The sequence below is a fragment of the Alexandromys fortis genome, unplaced genomic scaffold (assembly GCF_014885135.2).
Source record: "Alexandromys fortis isolate MF-2015 unplaced genomic scaffold, M_Fortis_MF-2015_v1.1 scaffold_82, whole genome shotgun sequence".
NCBI lineage: Eukaryota > Metazoa > Chordata > Mammalia > Rodentia > Cricetidae > Alexandromys > Alexandromys fortis.
In genome coordinates, this window is record NW_026067963.1 from 7,331,649 (window position 1) to 7,350,415 (window position 18,767).

Here is an 18,767-nt window from a genome sequence, read left to right on the forward strand (position 1 = left end):
TTTGTTCATCATATATGCTTCATATGTCTTATGATTTAAGATAAAAGTTTTATAGTAGTATATACAGTCAAATAAAATCGAGCAGAGGGTGACGAGCAGGGCAGGAGGAAGTGATAGAATTTTCCAGGAGCCAATCAGGGCCCAAGTTGGGTTCCAACCTCCATGGCATGAGCCAAAGGAATGTTGCCTGTTACGTTTGAAATGTTCGTTTGAGGGACTCTGTTGGCTTTTCTGTCGTGGTTGAAAATGGCTTTGGGGGTCAATGAGCAGCTGGTTTTGGGGGGTGATTTGAAGTATGGCATACAGTGTCTGACCGCTAAGGTCTGACATTACAGATGTTGCCTGTGACGCCCTGGTAACAGTGGCCCTTGGGCACCAGCTCATCCGGTAAGAGAGTTAGATGCTCTGGATTCTTGGCGGATAGCGGTGGCAGATAAGTCTCTCTGGGGCCTGGTCTCTAGGCCTTTGGTGCAGCCTCTCTGGTGTCGAGGTGTGTTTGGGGGGGTTTCTGAGGAAGTGAGGGGAGGTAGGCACCACCCGCATCAGTGTGGCCCGTAGCCCTGTGAGGCTGCCTCTACATGGGTTTTCACCAGAGCCCAAGTGAACTGGAGTCTCAGAACCAGAGGGAACTTGCAGAATTGTAATTATTGGTCACATTTCAAGGCAGTGACTTACGCTGTGTTATTTCAAAATAATCCATGCCCTGAGTCCGTGGATTCTCTTACCAATGAGAGCTGGTCAAAGCCCAGGCAGGTGGTTATTTTACACAAACTTTTAATTTTAGAACTGCTTCAGATTTACAGGACAGTTACAAAGATACAGTGGAGAGCCCCTTATCTCCCTGCATAGTGTCCCCCATTGTTACCATACGACAGCACTGTGCAGAGTGCCAGGCGCTCTCAGTTTGTCTATATGTTTTGTTTTGTGAGGTTCGAGTTGTCCTAACCTTGAACAGGCCAGGTAAATGCTCGCTCCTCGGCACTGTCTCCACCTCTGTCTCCTCACAAAATTATTATGTTGTGTCTGGTACATGCAAGCACACAACACATACTTCTAGAGATGAGTTAGCGGGTAAAGGTACCCGCCACAAAGCCCAAGGACCAGAGTTCAGTCCCCGAAACTAGACAGAGAAAGCAGGTTGTCCTCTGATGTCCACACACACACACACTAAAATAAAATAAAAACAGTAAAAAAAAACCTAGTTATTGAAAAAGAAGTGAATACTAATGCCCCATTGATAACCACAAGTTCCTAAAACATTCAAAAAAGATTAAACTACTCATTTATCATGTTGCCTACCTTCTGTAAGTGTTTATGTAAGTTAGTGTGTTGTGGGGGGTATGAGCATACATACACACAGGCACTCAGGTACACCTGTGGAGGTCAGAGGATAATTTTTGGAAGTCACTTCCCACCTTCCAGTTTAATCGAGGCCAGATCTCGCTGCCTCTGCTGCTATGGTCTGTGCTACAGACCAGCTTGCCATAAGCTTTGGGTGATTCTTCTGTTTCCACCTCTCATCCTGAGGTGGAATCCCCAGGATTGCAGATACGCATTACCACACCACATAGGTTTTGAGGGTTGAGTGTGGGTATGCGGGATTGCTTGGCTGGTGTGTGTATCCACCGAGTCATATCATGGCTTCTTGGTGTTCCCACACTTACCTACTTATTTTAACTTCCGGGAGGTAAAAATGAGTGCCTACTGTTTGCATGGTCCTCTTCAGTTTATGAATGCTAAGTGTGAGTTTGGCAACTGTTGACTCTCCCATATCTGTTTCATTTCTTTAAGATAGTAAATTATATGTCAGTATATAATGAAGCAACTCTAGATCCCATACTAGCGTAACAGAAATGTTGTATCTTGGGGGAAGGGGTCCCAGTGCAGGTATTATTATATGGGAAAAGTCTTCCTTTGGCAGTACCCAAATACACCTCTTTAAAGCCTTTAATCTGAGTAAACAGAAGCAACTGGAATGGTTTTTAATCAAGAAAGATGAAAGTGGTTCATTTGGAAGGTAGGCTACTCAGCAATTAATCTTTTTATGTTTTTAGAACTCAGCTGTGGAAATGATTTTGTCAAAACAACTTTCCCTCAACGTTCAAGAAAGCATGCAAAACACCCAAGATGAGCGGAAAGTCAACGAGCTGCGAAATCAACCTTTAGAATTGGACATTATGTTAAGAAATGAACAATTAAAAGGGATGGAGGTATGGGAACATGAAAAACACTCACAGCGTGATTGCATCCTTTACCCAGCGCGGTACAATGTATTTTAATTACCAAAAACTTGCTTGTGTGGAGTGAAAAGTCTTATTTAACCTTTGCCTGATGATCGGTTTGGTAACTATATAATTATGTACTAATCAGTAAGTTGTGTAACGCTAACCGTTTAGGAAGTGGGAGAGTTTAATGAACATTCGACTTCTTTCTGTTCCACAAAGTTCCTGAAGAACTTGAGGGAGAGTTTGGGGACTGTGACTCACCATCGTTCCCTCTCACAGTCCTCTGTGTTCTGACCTGACAGGTTCTGGTTTTCCTGATGTTCAGTACATTGGGGCCTCCTCCTTAGCTTGGCACCTGTACTTATCAGCAGTAACAGTGTATTTTTAGCCACCAAACCTGAAAATCCTACATGGCCTTGTTTTCAAAAGTGGAACTCTAAGTCACTGGTTTTCAACCAGGGATCAGCCGTGAGCAGCCAGTGATCACCCATTTTTCTACCAGTTTTCAGGCAGTCATGACCCCTTTGGGAGTCAAGCAACCCTTTCCCAGGGGTCACCTAAGACCATCGGCATATCAGATATTAATATTATGACTTATAGCAGTAGCAACATTACAGTTATGAAGTAGCAATGAAATAATTTTATGCTTGGGGGGATCCCCATGACTTGAGGAACTGTATTAAAGGGTCTCAGCATTAGGAAGGTTGAGGACCACAGCTCTTGATGATCTCTGATATTTCTGACAGCTCTACCGAAAAGTAAACATGAATCTAGACCAGGAAAAAGATAATAGATAGAAATAACAAGACAAGTCTTCCTTTATAAATCACAGGGCTTTCAAGGCAATAGGATCCCCTAAAAGACAGTAAATGGTGACCCATTGTTCTAGATCCTAACATAAATCTTGTAGAGCAGAGGCCATGTGAGCAAATTAAATAACTCGCTTGTGAAATAGGGCATGCTATCTGAATGAAGGAGGGCAGGAAGGAGAATGAATGTGTGCCTACATGCTGATTTGTATGGCTTCCCATAGGAATTATATGCCCACTTGGAAGCCAGAAAAGTAGCCACTGACCTTCTGGAACAATCTCAACATCTCAGCGAAACAGAAGGAAGAGCTCTGGTTCTGCCTACTACCAAATCTCCAGCGTATCACGTGGACAGTCTACTTCAGGCTCTTCTCACTTTGAAGAAAACTAGAGAAAGCCAGTACGGCCTCCTTGATGGTTTTCAAGACCAGCTAGTTGCAGCTGAATCCTCACTGAACACCTTCTTGGCAGAAGCAGAAAGTCTCAAAGCGTAAGTGTAAGACTCCGGGACTGGGGTTCTTCGCTCCGTTGCAGGCCCAGTTTGTGCTGTGGAAGGATGCCATGATTTTCAGATCGTGCACGGAAACGGATCCCACGGGCACACTGGTTTAGTCTGTTCGGGTTGCTCTAACAATGTCACAGACTCGGTGGCTATGGAACAGCAATCACTACTCTTTCAAAGTTGGGAAGTCCAAGGTCTAAGAGGCTGGCAAACCTCACGTCTGGTGAACCTTCCATCTAGTTCAGAGACGTTCCTCACCTCCCAAAGAGCCCACCTCTTAATACCATTATGTGGTCACTCAGCTTTCAACGTAAAACATTTGTATCTGGGGCCCTGTTTCAGAAAAGCAAATAAGGTTCCTGAAAGATGGCTATTGGTAAAGGCATTTGCCACCAATCCTGAGAACCTGAGTCTGACACTCAGGACCTAGGTGGAAGGAGAGAACTGTTGCCCACACAAGTGTCCCATCCCCTACAAGTAAATGTTTTTAAAAAGCAAACAAGCCCCAGAAAACAACAGCAATAAAATAAGAATTTGTTTGGGGTGAGCATAGACATTCAAACCATGGCAGATGATATTTAAGAAAACTTTATTGGATTCATGCTCTGTGTGTTGTTTGTGTGTGTTACTAAGTACTGTTTTACACATTAGTTATTAAACAATAGTGTAAATATCTCATGTATATGTGTAAGTCATATGGAATTCAGTAGTCTTTAAAAATAATGTATTCTGCCCTGTGGGGTAGGGAGAAACACATATGTCGTTGCCTAGTATCAATATAATTGGTTTATGTTATCACATATTGAAAGTTATATATTTTAATTATTTAATATAAATGTATGCATTCTGGAGATCAGCAAGATGGCTCAGAACATAAAGGCACTTGCTGCTAAGCCTGATGATCTGAGTTCAATTCTCTAAACCTACTTAAAGGTGGAAGGGGAAAGAAATGACTCCACAAAGTTGTCCTCTGGCCTCTGTATGCATTCTGTGACAGGAGTCATCTCCCCACCATCATACAATAATAATAATAAATATATATTCCCTCTGGCCTTGAAAATAATAGATGGTAGACATATAGGTATAACACATAAGTTAAGGTATATAATAACGTGCAAATATTTATCATAAAGGTTTTATGCTTATATCTAAATGAATTTTATTTTTTAACATTATCCCTTAAAATAATTTTTTATTTAAAATGATTAGCTATTCTTGGTGGAAGGGAAGGGTGGTAATAAGGAATTTGGATACTGCAGTAATTGCTCTGTCTTAGGCTCTGTCTCAGGTGAAGGGCATTCCATTTACAGAGCATTTTCTATGCCTTGCTCTCTCCACCTCACTCCTTTCCCATTATTTCTTCATTTTTATTCTTTTTCTAGCGGCTCACTAGACAGTACAACCTATCTGGGCAAAATCAAGAAGTTCCTGGGATCCGTAGAAAAAGACAAAGTCTCTCTGAGTAAGCTTCGCACGGAATGGGACCACTTATCCAGTCTTCTGAGCCCCGAAGATCAAAAACTGGTGGAGAGCCAAATGAAGCAACTTGAACACGGGTGGGAGCTTGTGGAGCAGCTGGCTCACCGGAAATGTTTTCAGCAAGCCACAGAACACAGTGAACTCACCTACCTCCTGAAGAAGGCCCAGGACATCGGGGTTTCTCTACATGAGCAACAACAGCGCCTACAGCTAAGTCTGAATTCTCCAGAACAACAGGAGGAGAGCCTGGGCATGGTTGCCCCGGCCGCTGAGATCCAGGCAATCAAATATGAATTTTCTGGTTTAAAGCGGCAAGCGGAGCTTCAGATGAAGAGACTTTGGGGAGAAAGGGAAAAGGAAACTCTGGAAGGAGCACTAAATAAATTGAATCAGGAACTGGAGGCACTGGAGCCATTAAACCGAGAGGCAGAGAATCGGATTAAGAAGCGGGACCTAAAGAACAGGGTGAAAGAGACCCTCTTATGGGTCAAGAACAGGGTGGCCGAGCTCACTGTCCCCATCTCCCTCCTCCCCGATGACATCCTTGCTCAGATCAGAAAGTGCAAGTTGATTCATGATGGCATTCTGGGTAAGCAGCAGGCAGTGGACGCACTGGTGGAAGAGGCCAGAGGCCTCACTCCCAGCCTCGCAGCATGTGAGAGCCATGCTTTAAATACGCTACTGGAGGATTTACAGAATCAATACCAAGCACTGCTTTTAAAGTCAACTCAGCGGTCACAGCAACTAGAATTGAAGTTGGAAGAAAGAAGCAAATTGTTTGCGGTAATCGGAAAGGCTCAGCTGGCGCTTGAACAAGGTGAGACCCTGATGGTTCCCACGCGGGAGAAAGCCTCCACGGAGGCCGAGCTGGAGCGTCAAGGGGCCGTCTTGAAGGCGTCCCAGCAGCAACTGAGAGACATGGAGAGTGTGATCTCAGCACGTCTTCAGGAACTCACGAACTCCTACAAGGATGCAGATGTGTTTGAGAGATTATTTCTGGATGATCGGTTAAAAAACCTCAAAACGAGGACCAGCCAAACACAAAGACTCATCCAGAAGAGCTGTAACGAAGTGGACCGCAAGATCAGGTCCCAGCAAGAGTTCCGCGAAAAAGCGGCTGGGCTTCAGAGAGAGGTTGAGAGCCTCCAGCTCGGCGAGCTTCTCCCGCTTCATCGAGAGCCGCACCAGGGTGCTAAGGCCCAGCTCTGCCATCTTAAAGACAAGCTGGCTGCTCTTCGAGGTGGCATCTCACAAGTGTTGACGTCTGAAGAAGTGTTTGACTCGGAAGGTCTAGCCTGGGATGGCTCGCTGCTCGAGCAGTTACAGACCCAAGTGCTTGAAAAGGAAAAGGAACTGGAAGAAAAAATGAAGCAGCTAGACGTATTTTTAATAGCACGCGACAGGTACCAGGCCTTACTAAGTAAGATAAGGGCTTTGGATTTGCAGATTAAGAAAAGGGCCAAATCACTGCCGAAAGCCCCTAATATGTCAGCAGAAAACACGCTGCTCAACGCACAAATTTTGATTCAGAAAATTGAGAAAGCCAAACGCTTGCGTGATGAGTTGATAAAGAAACTAAGCAAAAGTGAGGCTTTTGACGACTCGTTCAAAGAGAGCGAGATGATGCAACTAAAGCTAAACACAGAAGACAATGCTAGGCTTCAAGAGGATCTCCAGAACATGCTGCTAGAATTGCAGCCGAAAGCAATGGACGAAAGGGCTCTCCAGGACAAACTAGAAAACTCCCTGCATGTTTTCAAGCAAATAAAGTCTCGGCTACAGCAGCCTCTATGTGTAAATTTGGGGACTCAACATATTCAAAATGAGAAGGAGACCTGGGAAGGATTTGGTGAGCAAGTTCAGGCCGAAGTGTGTGGTATCAGAGCCATGAGGGTTGCTGAGGAACAAAGAGAAGAAAACACTTCCGGAACCAGTGACGTGGAGGCAAAATTGCAGGACCTTGAAGGTCTGTACGGGGAGCTGAGCAAAAACATTGATTTGCGCACGGTAAGTTGTCTTTGAACTTAGGCGGTTGAGGCTGGTAGTTGTTTTGCTCCTGGTTATGTCAGTCAGTACTTCTGAGGATAGTACAGGCCCTACAGGAGAATTCTCTGCAAAAGACCAGCTGCTTTCTAAAGGCCGTGAGCCGCTCTGCGATGTTGACTCGTTCTTCAACATCAAACCTCAGTGCCTCATAAATCGGAGAAGAGATGAAGCTGCTATCTATGTTTCCCTCCTAAGCCCCATCGAATTCACAACAAGTTTTTTGTGTAGCGATAGTAACCCAATAGGGAGTAGAAGTATAGAAGGAAGGGCACCAGATGGTAGCTAAAGCTTATTTAGAACTTACATTGTGCTGGGGGTTGAGGGTGGAGGCTGCTGCTGTTAGCCTTGTTTAATGGTTTAGTTCATTGGCAGGATGCTTGTCTAGCCTGCACAAGGCTCCTGGGTTCAGTTCCCAGCACTGAAAGGAATAAAATAAGAAAGAATAAAAATTTGGATCTCAAAAGCACAGACCTCTCTTTCTGGGGATCTTAGAGCAGTGACATCAGAATTGAGAGTGAGATTTGTCTAAGTCTACCGTAGGCACCCTTAAATTTAAGGCCCACTGGCCAAATCCTTTCCATAGTGCTTGATTTGAAACTAAACTTTTATTAGGGCACGGCCATGCATACCTGTTATTTATGTAACGACTGTGGCTGCCTTCTTGCTACAACAGCAAGGTTGAGTAGCTGTCGGGGCACTCGCTGAGTTTTGCAGCAGAACAACTCTAATGGCCTCCCTGTCTCCCTCCAATAGTTGGGAAATACGTTAGGAAGGACTCCAGTGTAGCTAGGGGGTGTAAATTCCGCAGAGGTGTAAAGTGACGTGGCAAATACACCTCGTGTGCTATTTAAACAGTTTTGTAATAAGAATTGCGGAGTAATTCTAATACTCCTTTTGCTTTTAATAGTTTCGAGAAACACTCTGCATAACTTACCCCACCCATGAGTAATTTGATTAGAGCTGGACAGGAAGACATCTTTAAATTCACTTGCTGTTTTCACAAGACTGGGGTGTAGGGACATTCAGTGATGTACCTGAACTGAAGTTGGTGGCAGATAATGCTGCTCATTTGAAACGCAAGAAGTCTGGCTTTGGGGCTGTTTCCATTTGTAGCCATAGATATTAAGGCTATATATATTATATACAATGTTGTATTTAATTCATAGCCTGGTGCAAGAATCCCAGAGTCAGAATTATTTATCAACTGACAAAATTAATGAGATGTTATTTTAAGTTTAAATTAGATTTTTTTTTTTAGAAAATGTGGCTTTTTTTTATTTTGAGTTACTCGTTTTTAAATATTAATGTAAGACTGCCCCCTGTAAGAACAGGTGTAAGAATATACCACCTTTGAGAGTAGCAAAAGTCTCCCAAATTAGAAAACGGCCTGACTGTGTTTAATCTCCAATTCTCCAGAATATCCTGGATGATGCCTATGAAAATGCAACCCAGTACGAGGAGCTGGTCACGAGGGCAGCGGGGATCATCTCGTCCCTGGAAGCCATGCTTCTGTGCTACAGACCGGACCTTCACCATCCCAAAGAATCTCTGGAGCCGGCCCGCTGTAAGCAAGAGGAATTGCTGTCCACATTAGCAGAAATCCAGAACCTCACCGAGACCTTAGGGACGATCTCCAGCCCTGAGGCCAAAGAGCAACTGCAGGGTACTTTACAAGAATTAGTGTCTAAGAACTCCGCCCTGAAGGCGGGGCTGGAGGCCCAGGAAGCAGATGATAGAAGGTAGGTCGCCTGTCTTAAGGGATACTTTCAGGCACCAGAACATCATTTTCCGTGTCTTTATAATTAATGTGCACATCAGAGGAAATTTGGGTATAGGAAAGTGTAAAAAGCCACCAAAGAAAACCATGTTAAAAGTTTCATTCTGTATTAATTCTTGTTTAGTATCTGATATATATAACAGTATGTATAAAATGTCTAACCAGTGTAAAGGGCAGAGGCAAATGAGCATCTCTATACCCCAAGTGTCCCTGATAAATCTCATTAACTTGAATTCTCCTGAATTCTCCTTTCTTTATTAGGAGATAATAAATGCCCTAAATTTTATATTTGTTTCTTTTTATTGTATTTTTACTGTGTTTGTGTCCTCTTCTTTTTATTTTCATTCTTTTATTCTGTAACTCCGCATTTTTCAAGCACATCACTTTGACCATAAGGTTTAGTCACCTTCTTGTCCGTAGCTGTTGATTGACATTTCAGTGTTTGCAGTTTCCTGCATTAAACAACAGTGCTTCTAGGAACATATTGAAGGTGCAGGAGCCTCCCTTGGGTATGTAAGGGTGTGACAGCCCAGGTCAAAGGGACACAATTCCTAGCACTAAATGGCCCCCTAATTTCCAATAAAACAGGTACATACAGATATTCCAGTTGTCCCACCTCCTTGCTAACATTTGACATTAGATGGTCAGAGAGGGGTGGAAGATGGCTTAAAGTGAAAGATTGCTTTGCAAACATGAGGACCTGAATTCAAATCTCCAGAACCCATGCAAAACATTGGGCATAGCCTCTCATGTACCCTAGTTCTGCAGGGGGAGAGGAGGATAAAGCCAGAGGATTGATGGGCCTTGCTGGCAGCCAGCCAAGCTCCAGGTTCAGTGAGTGAGTGACCCTGTTTCAAGTGATAAGATGATAGAACGGGCCACTAGATGGCCTCCTTGGCTTTCACATATGCTCAAAGCACTTTCCTCTGTCCACATGTGTGTGCATGTATACAAGCAGAGTAGGAGGCCAGCAGTGAGGTGGTTCAGCCAGTGAAGTGCCTGTCATGAAAGCATGAGGCCCAGAGTTTGCATCAGTAATACTGATGTAAAGACCGGGTTAACTAATCCAGGATCCTGGGAGCTCATTGACAATATGGCCAAATCCACAAGCGTCAGGTTCAGAGAGAGATCATTTCAAAAGATAAGAGAGCAAAAAAGCCACCTCACACTAATGTCCGACCTTCTCATGCCCCTGCTATGATACTCTTGCCTGCATGAATGCACGCATGTATGCACACACACACACACACACACACACACACACACACACACAGGTTTGTTTTTGCCATTGTTTTGAAACTAGCCTTTTGCTTCAAACTTAAGGCAGTCCATTTCCTGAGTATGAGTGCTAGGATTTCAGTTGTGTGAGTTATTTTCTTTGCAGAATTTTTTATTTTTTATTTTTTCACTAGGGATTAAACTCAAGGTCATGTCTGTGCCCCGGCATGTGCCCTACTGCTGAACTACACTCCAGCTCCCGAAAACAGAATTTTAAATTATTCTCAGTGGATAATTTAGGCAGTACCTACTTAGTGTATGTGACTGTATGGTGTTTTTAAAAATAAATCACAATTAAATATAAATTGTCCCTTTTTTTTCTTTTTACTATAACATTAGTTTTTTTCTTCCTCATAACAAATATTTTATAATAGTAATCACAATCCATATATAAGTTTTGTGATGACTTGTTACCTAACCTTGCCTTTTGTTAGATAAATGTTTTTTTTCCTGTTTTAATCAATGCTCTTATCTGTAAAAGGCTTTTACTATGTAAATGATTTTAGCCTGATTCTGGGAAATTCTTTATAGTTGAGATTAACTCCCTAAAACAAGCAGAATGAACAAAATGAATCCAAATGTAGACATTTTTATTTTATTATTTGGTTTTTGACGTCTTTAGCATTATGTACTTTTCTCCCAGAATTCAACATACTTATGGCTCATTAGTAGTACATAAAAAACTCAATCTGTCTCTTTCCCTCTCTCTCTCTTTCTCTTTCTCTAGCTATCATCTATCTTTCTCCCTCTGTCTAATTTGGTGTTTTGAGGGCAACTGTATCTGCCTGTCTAAAGCCATCTGTAGGTGGCTTCAATAGCAAAAGAGCACCCCCTTCTTTATGTGTTGGGGGTGGATCAATGAGAAATAAAATTGAATATTTTTTTTCTAACTGCCTCTTCAGGTGCCTAGAGAATTACAAATGCTATAGAAAAATGAAAGAGGAAATTTGCTCTCGGCTCAGGAAAATGGAGACAGATCTCAGACAGTCCATGTCCCCGTTGCCCAGGTCCTACAAAGAAGCTTTAGTGGGCCTGGATCAGAGCAAGGTGAGTCTGCGTGAAGACCCGGGGGAATAACCAGGTGGGGGCAGCAGAGAGCACGGCTCTGCTCTGAGCCCCAGAAATATTCAAACCCCCAGAAGAGTCCCAGTGGGAGATGAGGGGATGACGCTGACCCCTCCAGTTGATTAGATCTACAGTGTAGTCCTCCCCTCCCCCATAGCATCCGGACCGCAGCCTGCCTTTCTGACTCCTCCCTTTTGTGACGTTTTGAGATGTTATTAGATCCATGACAGAACAGTCCCTGCTTCTGTCAAATCTCGACATTTTCTATATTTTTATTTGAGACAGAGTCGCCTGTGTCCCAAGGCCCACTTCTACTCCTCACTTACCCTAAGTGTTGGGGTACCTGGCATGCACCTCCACGCCTGGTTTTCCTTTGGTTCTGTTTACTTTTGTAATCATAACAAGCAAGCACTCTCTGACTTGGAAACATCCCCAGCTTGTGAAACAATTTTGAGTTTTGTTTGTTCTCATCTATTAGAATCTGTGGTGCTTTGCTGTTATACTTTGGGTTTATTTACATATTTGTTTATTTTTGAGACAAAGTTGCTGCATAGCCTAGACCGGTCTTGAACTTGCAGTCACCCTGCCTTTGCCTGGAATTAAAGGCATGAGCCATCACTGCTGGCTGGTCATTATGATTTAGATGAGGCCGTTCATCTACCAAAAAGAAACCGGACAAATAGATCAAGAACTTCTAAATGGACCAGGCGGTGATGGCATGCATCTTTAATCCCAGTGCTCGGGAGGCAAGGGGATAGAGGATCTCTGAGTTCGAGACCAACCAAGACCACCACATGAAATATGCCACTTAAAAAAAATTCATAACTGTGCCAAGTTTAGAGTAATATTTCAGAAAAAAAAATCATAGACCTTAAGTCCGTCCTGTCACTTTCTCTTTAAGGCCCTCACAGCAAGTCTCCTGTCAATCAAAGGAGACTTAGTGAGCCTCCGCCAGGTCCTCAGACACCTGAGATGCAGGTGCACAGAAAGCGATGGCGCGTGTGTGCTCCGAGTGGCCTCTGCTCTGTGGGAGAAGTGGCTGAGTTTGCTGGAAGCCGCCAGGGTGTGGGAGCAGTGGAGTGGAGACCTGAAGAGAGAGTGGAAGTTCATCAGTGAGGAGGTGAGGCCTTTATCGTCCACACACAAACCCTGCAGCTCCCCACGGGGCCAGATAGCGCCTCTCCATCGCGTCTGTGTTCTCTTAGTTGTATGTTGGATAGACATTTTTTGTGAATGTCTGTACAAGTTAGGCTTGGCAAATGCCTCTGAGAAATTCTTCAGCTTCTTTCATAATAGCGGTGCTACTTTAAGTAGCCTCTAACTCTCTCTGGAGTCCACATTCCTCTTCCACTTTTACGTGGCTCTAGGAATCACACTCAGGTCTCCTCCAGGCTCGCGCAGCAAGCGCCATCACCCTCCGAGCCAGCTCCTCGGTCCTCATCTTTGCTGCGAGGATGAGTTAATCCTTAAAAATAACTGTCTCTGCATTCATTACACGAGAGGTTAGAACTGGGTAACGTGCATGATAACCTACTAAATCAGAAATCAACTCCAATTGTTAACTGTGGAAATCATAATTAGTTATGATTGGTGCATGTGGGCCTAAAAGTATGAAATACGGTAATTTCTGAAAACCGCCTCAAACAAGACCTCTCTGGCATTTGTCAGACACAGAGGATAGCTTAGTCATGGTTTAGGACTTAGGTGTTGCACATAATAAGAAAATGAAAAAGCTCGCACGAGATCATAGTATTTGCTAATCTTCCCATCGAGCAAAAATGATAAATGAAGTACAAATCAGAATATGAGTTGAGATCTCTCTTTTCTTCCTTTCAAAATTCCTGGTGAGTTTTCCGGAGGTGGAAATGTACCGAGTCCATACTTAATTGGTGGGAGGTCGCTTGCGCTCGACACTATCCTATTTGCCGATTAAGAACTTCATCGACTTGAAACAGGTGTCATTTCAGCGGTGCTGGTGGGGCTTACTCAGTGAGCAGTCTCTTGGATGATCAGACTCCGAGAAACTCTGTCCGTTACGCTTCTGTTTGGGCTGCTAGCCTGTCCAAAATAGTGCCAGTCAGGAAGCCTCTATGTGCCACTGAGAAACCAGTCCAGACGCGTGCTTCTGAGATCCTTGTGTTGGCCTTAGGAAGTAACTATCATTACCATTTGATAGATAGGGAAACTGAGGCACTGACTGATTTTTTTTTTTTAAGTAGTGGCCCAAGATCCCCAACTGCAGGCTGTGGCAAGGTCCTGTGGACTGGGGCTGGAGTTGGGGTCTTTGCTACCATTATAACCTGGCAGCCCAGGGGACTCTGTACTTTGTACCCAGTGGGCAGTCAGTAAATCCCTGTTTGGATTTATTCAGATCCAAACCTAGGCTGAGTGTAAGCTTTCCCTGTTTTATCGTAGTACTGTTTTATATCCATTTGAAGTCACAGCTTGCTAATTTAAATCTTACTCGTTTAATTCTAATTACTCAAGCAAGCATAAGATATACCAGAAGCTTGTAAAAATTCACTTCTTTTCAGATAAAGTCTCCTGTAGCCCGGGCTCATCACCGGCTTGTTGTGTAGCTGAGGAGGACTTTGATCTTCTAACCTTTCTGTCCCTTCCTCTCAAGTGCTGGGGTTACAGATGTGTGTCACCACCCCTGATTTTTGCTGTGGCCGAGCCAGGGCTCTGTGCTTGGGGCAAGCATGCCACCAACCGTGCTCCGTTCCCAGCCCAGCAAACTGTACTCTTCGAAGGCCAGCACACATACATGTAGTAACAGAAGTGAGCGCTTATACAGTGCCTGGCTTATTTCTAAGTAGGGTGTTTGCAGTCACATGATGGGCGATCCTCAGCCAGATGGCCGACCCATCCTCCTGCGGGCAGCTGTGCCTCTTTGCTGGCACCCACCGCCATTGAGCCTGCTGCAGTGTTGAAATTCCCTCCTTAGAAGGAAAAGGTGTGGACTGTTGACATTCCTGCCGGGGAAAGAGTAGGTGGGAGGGCCACTGAACCCACGTGGGAGCATCTAGCCACTCCTCTTAGCCATTTCTGTGTTTTTCTGCCCCAATTGCTGTGCCATCGGGACCTAAGGGAGGAGCTAGAGTATATAGGCTGAAGGCGACCAGGGGGAAGGGATTCTGTCATGTGACAGTCCTGAAGCCACCCTCCAGGCAGGGTGAAGACTTTCGAGGATGGGCTGCCTTGGGGTCAGCCAGGCTCCTGTCAGTCACCCTTCACGCATGCTCTGTAAGTAAGCCCAATAAATTTATTGGGTCCCCAGGGCAGACTTCAGTGAAATTGTACTTGGGTTTGTTGTTAGGACTTTAGGAGGAAGGGGTTTGCCTTAGAACCTTAGGTGGAGGGGTAGATGTTCACATTCCCCCTCTCCAGAGGAGGAGTTTTGCCAACAGTACTTGAGGTCAGCAAGACTCAGCAATGTGGAGTTAACTTGCCCGAGTTCACAAGTGCTAAGAGAAGATTCCAGCTTACACGTCTGATCACTGAGCGACTAGGTGATGTGATTGTGTTGGTGTGGACATGGATGTGTCTATTGCTGGAGATAAAACCAAGCACTCTACCATGGAAGCACATCCCCTGCCTGTTGTGTGATCCATGGAAGCACACCCGTTCCCCCGCTTGTGTGATCCATGGAAGCACACCCCCCTGCCTGTTGTGTGATCCATGGAAGCACACCCCCTGCCTGTTGTGTGATCCTAAGGCAGCTCTTATTCATTCACTGGCAATGATGCAGTTCCCACATCCACATAAGCCCTATTCACGCAAGATTCCTCTAGCACCGTTGGTGCCTTTATCTGTGTGTCGCTGTGATAAAAATGCTCTGACAAAAGCTATCTAAGGGAGGAAAGGTTGATCTGGGCTCAGGGTGCAAGAGGACCGTCTACCATGGCTCCTGGTGGCAGGAGCTGGAGGAAGTGACGTCATAGCTGTCGTCAGGGAGAGGGCAGTGAATGCCTGGTGCTTAACTGGATTTCTCCTCTTTCTTCAGGCCAGGCCTTACCCAGTGAATGGTGCCACTCCGTGAGGTGGGACCTCCCATCTCAATTAACTAATGTAATCGAGCTAATCCCTCCCACACATGCCCAGAACCTTGTCTCTCTGATGATCCTAGATCTTGTCAAGTTGACAGCCACATTAATTATCCAATATGTAACAATTTCTGTTTTTAAATGATTGTTTTAGAGCTGTCTTTATGAACTAACCAGTTTGAGTAGTCAGATTTAAAAAAAAAAACCTGAAACATTCATTTTATAAATTTCCAAATTAAAAGTCCATTTGCCTTTTGATTTAACTTTTTCCCCTTTCAACATAACACCTTATTTTTTTAGATAGACTGTACTTAATATCATTATTGATACCCTAGTTAGCTTCAGCTGTCAAGTCTACAACCTCAGTAGATGCATTTCCTGATCAGAGTGGCCTGTGATGATGTCTGTAAGGGGTTGTCTTGACTGATAATTGACATGGGAGGGCCTAGCCCTGCCTGCTGTGGGCCTGGCTGTATCAGAAAGCCAGCTGAGCAGGAACCTGGGCATGAGCCAGAGAGTGAGCAAGATGCAGGTTGCGATCCTGCCCTGACTTCCTCAGTGATGGACTGTGGTCCGAAAGTGTAACCTTCCCCAGGCTGCTTTTGGTCAGAGTGTTCTCAGCACAGCCACGGAAAGGAAGCTAGAACAACTGACCTTGAACAATGGCTCCACGTTTTGGTGGTCCTGATGTGCTGGGGCAAAGCCGTTTCTTCAGAGACAACTGGGAATAGAAAGCTGGCTGCTGCCTCTCGTACTGTTGAATCCCAAAGCTGTTTCCTCCTTTGTACCCACTTCTTCAGGTCCCAAGATTTTCATCGTCCTTTCCTGTGTGTGTGCGTTAAAACTATAGTTTTTTTATCCTCTTCACCTTTATGATGAATCATCAATTTATAAAGGGCTTTATTAGGATTTTATGTCCAAGAAAAGTCACTAAGGGATACAGAGACTTTTCCAAGGGAAAGGACCAGCACATAACCTTTATGCTGTTTTCTTGGCTTAGGGGGCTTTCTTTAATAATTTTGAGTTTCGAGTAATGTGTGTAGTCACGTGACTACAAAAAATGTAGGACAGTCCCGTCATTGCTGAAAATTCCCTCATGCCTTTTGTGTTCCTTTATCCCCGAGCAGGATTGTCTGGGTGGATGGAGGACAGCTGCCCCTTCATACACTGAGCATTTGCCTGACTCCTGGCCTGAACCATTCGTTCTCTCTTGGCTCTCCTTGTCAATCATCAGTCCCACAGCAGTCTTGCAGCTGAGACTGCACTTGCCAACAGGTGGTTTATTTTGGGAAGGGGGCACCAGTCCACAGGAAGGAGACCTGAAACAGAAGAGGCCCGGGCTACTGGCCTTTTTGTTTATTTTATACTCTCGGGGGTCATGGTCATTGCGTTTGTTCATTTGTAGCCACTGCTTTTGGGCAGGGCTGCACCAAATGAAGCCCTGATAAGTTCTGGGTTACAGATCTGGTTTGAACCCCAATCATTTTAGAAACCTTAGGTCTCTCATTAGTGTCCATATTGCAATTCCTTTGTTGGCATGCTGGTTTTAAGCAGGAAGGTGTGAAATGGTCTGTCCTAATATCTAGTTCAGGGTAGCTGCTACCTGGGAACTAGGTTAAAATGGGGAGGCACATACTCCATAGCTGAGTTTCTTAGGGAGGGAACAGTCTCCCTCTGTACCTGGTATATTATAGCAACTGGGCATCCCAGTAGATCATAGGACCCAAGTGACGGGACAGCAGATGCCACACATGCTCCTGATGCTTTGGCTCTTCTTCCCAGTGAGCATTAGAAGCATTGCTGGTAACGGATTTGAACAATAATCATAAATATAACATGTATTATTTCCGTGATCCAAGAAGCCCCATCCCGTGGCACCTCTCTTTGCTAGCAATTGAAAAATTGACCAACTTGACCTTCATATTGGTGAAGAAGCATGCCTTAGACTTTGGGGACCCTGGACGCTTTTAGTAATTGATGCTGGGACTCTTGCATTTTCTTAGGTTTAATTTCTCACCCCCGGGTACATCCAGGGCCTTGCTCACTGATGTGATTAGCATGATCCCGCAGGTGCAGCTGTCTGACGTGGTATTTCGTAGTGGCAAGGCAGTGTTTGAACATTGAGTAGGAGGGCAGAACGCTATAAATGAGTCTTGTAGCTAAAGGGGATGGACACAGGGCTTGGGGGTGGGGATGGACGTGCAGCGAACTTTCTGACCCGGGAGCCGTTGAGGCTGTTTCCCATGTCCAGGGCCAGCAGGATTCCTAGTTTCTAGGTAGGCGTTGTAATAAGTTATGTATTTCTGAGTTTTGTACATACCAGTGCTTGATAAGCCCAGGCAGCTCAGTGATCAAAGTGGCTCTGTCTCCCTTTGGAAAGCGTCAGGGTCGTAGCAAACCGCCAGGCTTAGTTTTACAGCATGAAGCGGGCGTTCAAAGTGAAAGAAAAGAGACTCCTAGAAAAGTTTCCACATCCGACGGCAGCCCGGCCTCCTGCACTGGAAGCAGCCCTCTCATGTAGACCTCGGATGTTAACACTGCTCAGACCACCAGAGGCCTCAGTGGGGGGAATAACTCACTTTATCCGATAGCATCTCCCCGGGCCGTTCACAATAGCATTTCCTCGTCTGAATCACACTTGTACATAGGCAGTAGCTGGCAGCTGCAGGGTTCTTGATCGTAGAGGGCTAATGCCCCCAGTTATGTTGTAACAAATAATGACTTTGACCCAGGATGTGGCATTACGAATGCTTTAAAGAGAGGATTATAAAAAACGCGCTTGCCAAGGTAGAGTTCACCTCTCAGCATCTTCGCGCTTTTCTCCCCCCCCCCCCCGCCTTCCGTTTAATTAGATTGAACGAGAAGCAATAATTTTAGAGAGTCTTCAGGAGGACCTTCCAGAGGTTTCCAGAACAAAGGACACAGCTCCCACAGAGGAACTCCGTCAGCTCTTGGGCTCTCTGTGCCAGCATGAGGGGAGCGTGGAGAAGCAGCAGCAGCTGCTGACCCTGCTTCTTCAGCGCATAACGAGCATCCAGAACATTCCAGAAGGTACAGAGACCGTGGAAACCATCCCGGCACTTCAGGAGATTAGGTCTATGCAGGAACGGTGCAACAGGTAAGACTTCCGAAGAGGTTCTGAAGGAAACGGCCTTGAGGGCTTCTGTTCAGAGTTAGACACTATAAAAAACGAGCCGGGCGGTGGTGGTGCATGCCTTTAATCCCAGCACTCGGGGGGGGGGGGGGGCAGAAGCAGGCGGATCTCTGTGAGTTTGAGGCCAGCCTGGTCTATAGAGTGAGTTCCAGGACAGCCAGGGCTGTTACATAGAGAAACCCTGTCTCGAAAACGAAAAAAAAAAAAAAAGATAAAGGCAGATGATAACAAAGGCTACAGCAGAATCAGCACTGATGGTCTGAACGGGACAGAAGAGATACACGGTTCTATGGAAACCCACTCATTTTCCATTCTGGTATTACTAGGTATGAACAGCTGGCAAACTTTTAGTATTCCCTGTTGACGGTGGGACGTTTCAAGACTGG

The 18,767-nt window shown here is 44.9% G+C and overlaps 1 protein-coding gene across 8 annotated transcripts in view; it reads left to right on the forward strand.

Moving 5' to 3' along the window:
* Nucleotides 1-18,767, forward strand: part of Syne2 (spectrin repeat containing nuclear envelope protein 2) — a 292,157-nt gene that overhangs the window by 140,266 nt on the left and 133,124 nt on the right. For all 8 annotated transcript variants that reach the window (XM_050153713.1, XM_050153714.1, XM_050153716.1 and 5 more), the window contains exons 46-52: nt 2,055-2,210; nt 3,259-3,524; nt 4,919-7,022; nt 8,478-8,800; nt 11,019-11,163; nt 12,083-12,301; nt 18,080-18,345. In XM_050153713.1, coding sequence (XP_050009670.1) covers nt 2,055-2,210; nt 3,259-3,524; nt 4,919-7,022; nt 8,478-8,800; nt 11,019-11,163; nt 12,083-12,301; nt 18,080-18,345 — 3,479 coding nt within the window. The remainder of the gene's footprint in view (nt 1-2,054; nt 2,211-3,258; nt 3,525-4,918; nt 7,023-8,477; nt 8,801-11,018; nt 11,164-12,082; nt 12,302-18,079; nt 18,346-18,767) is intronic.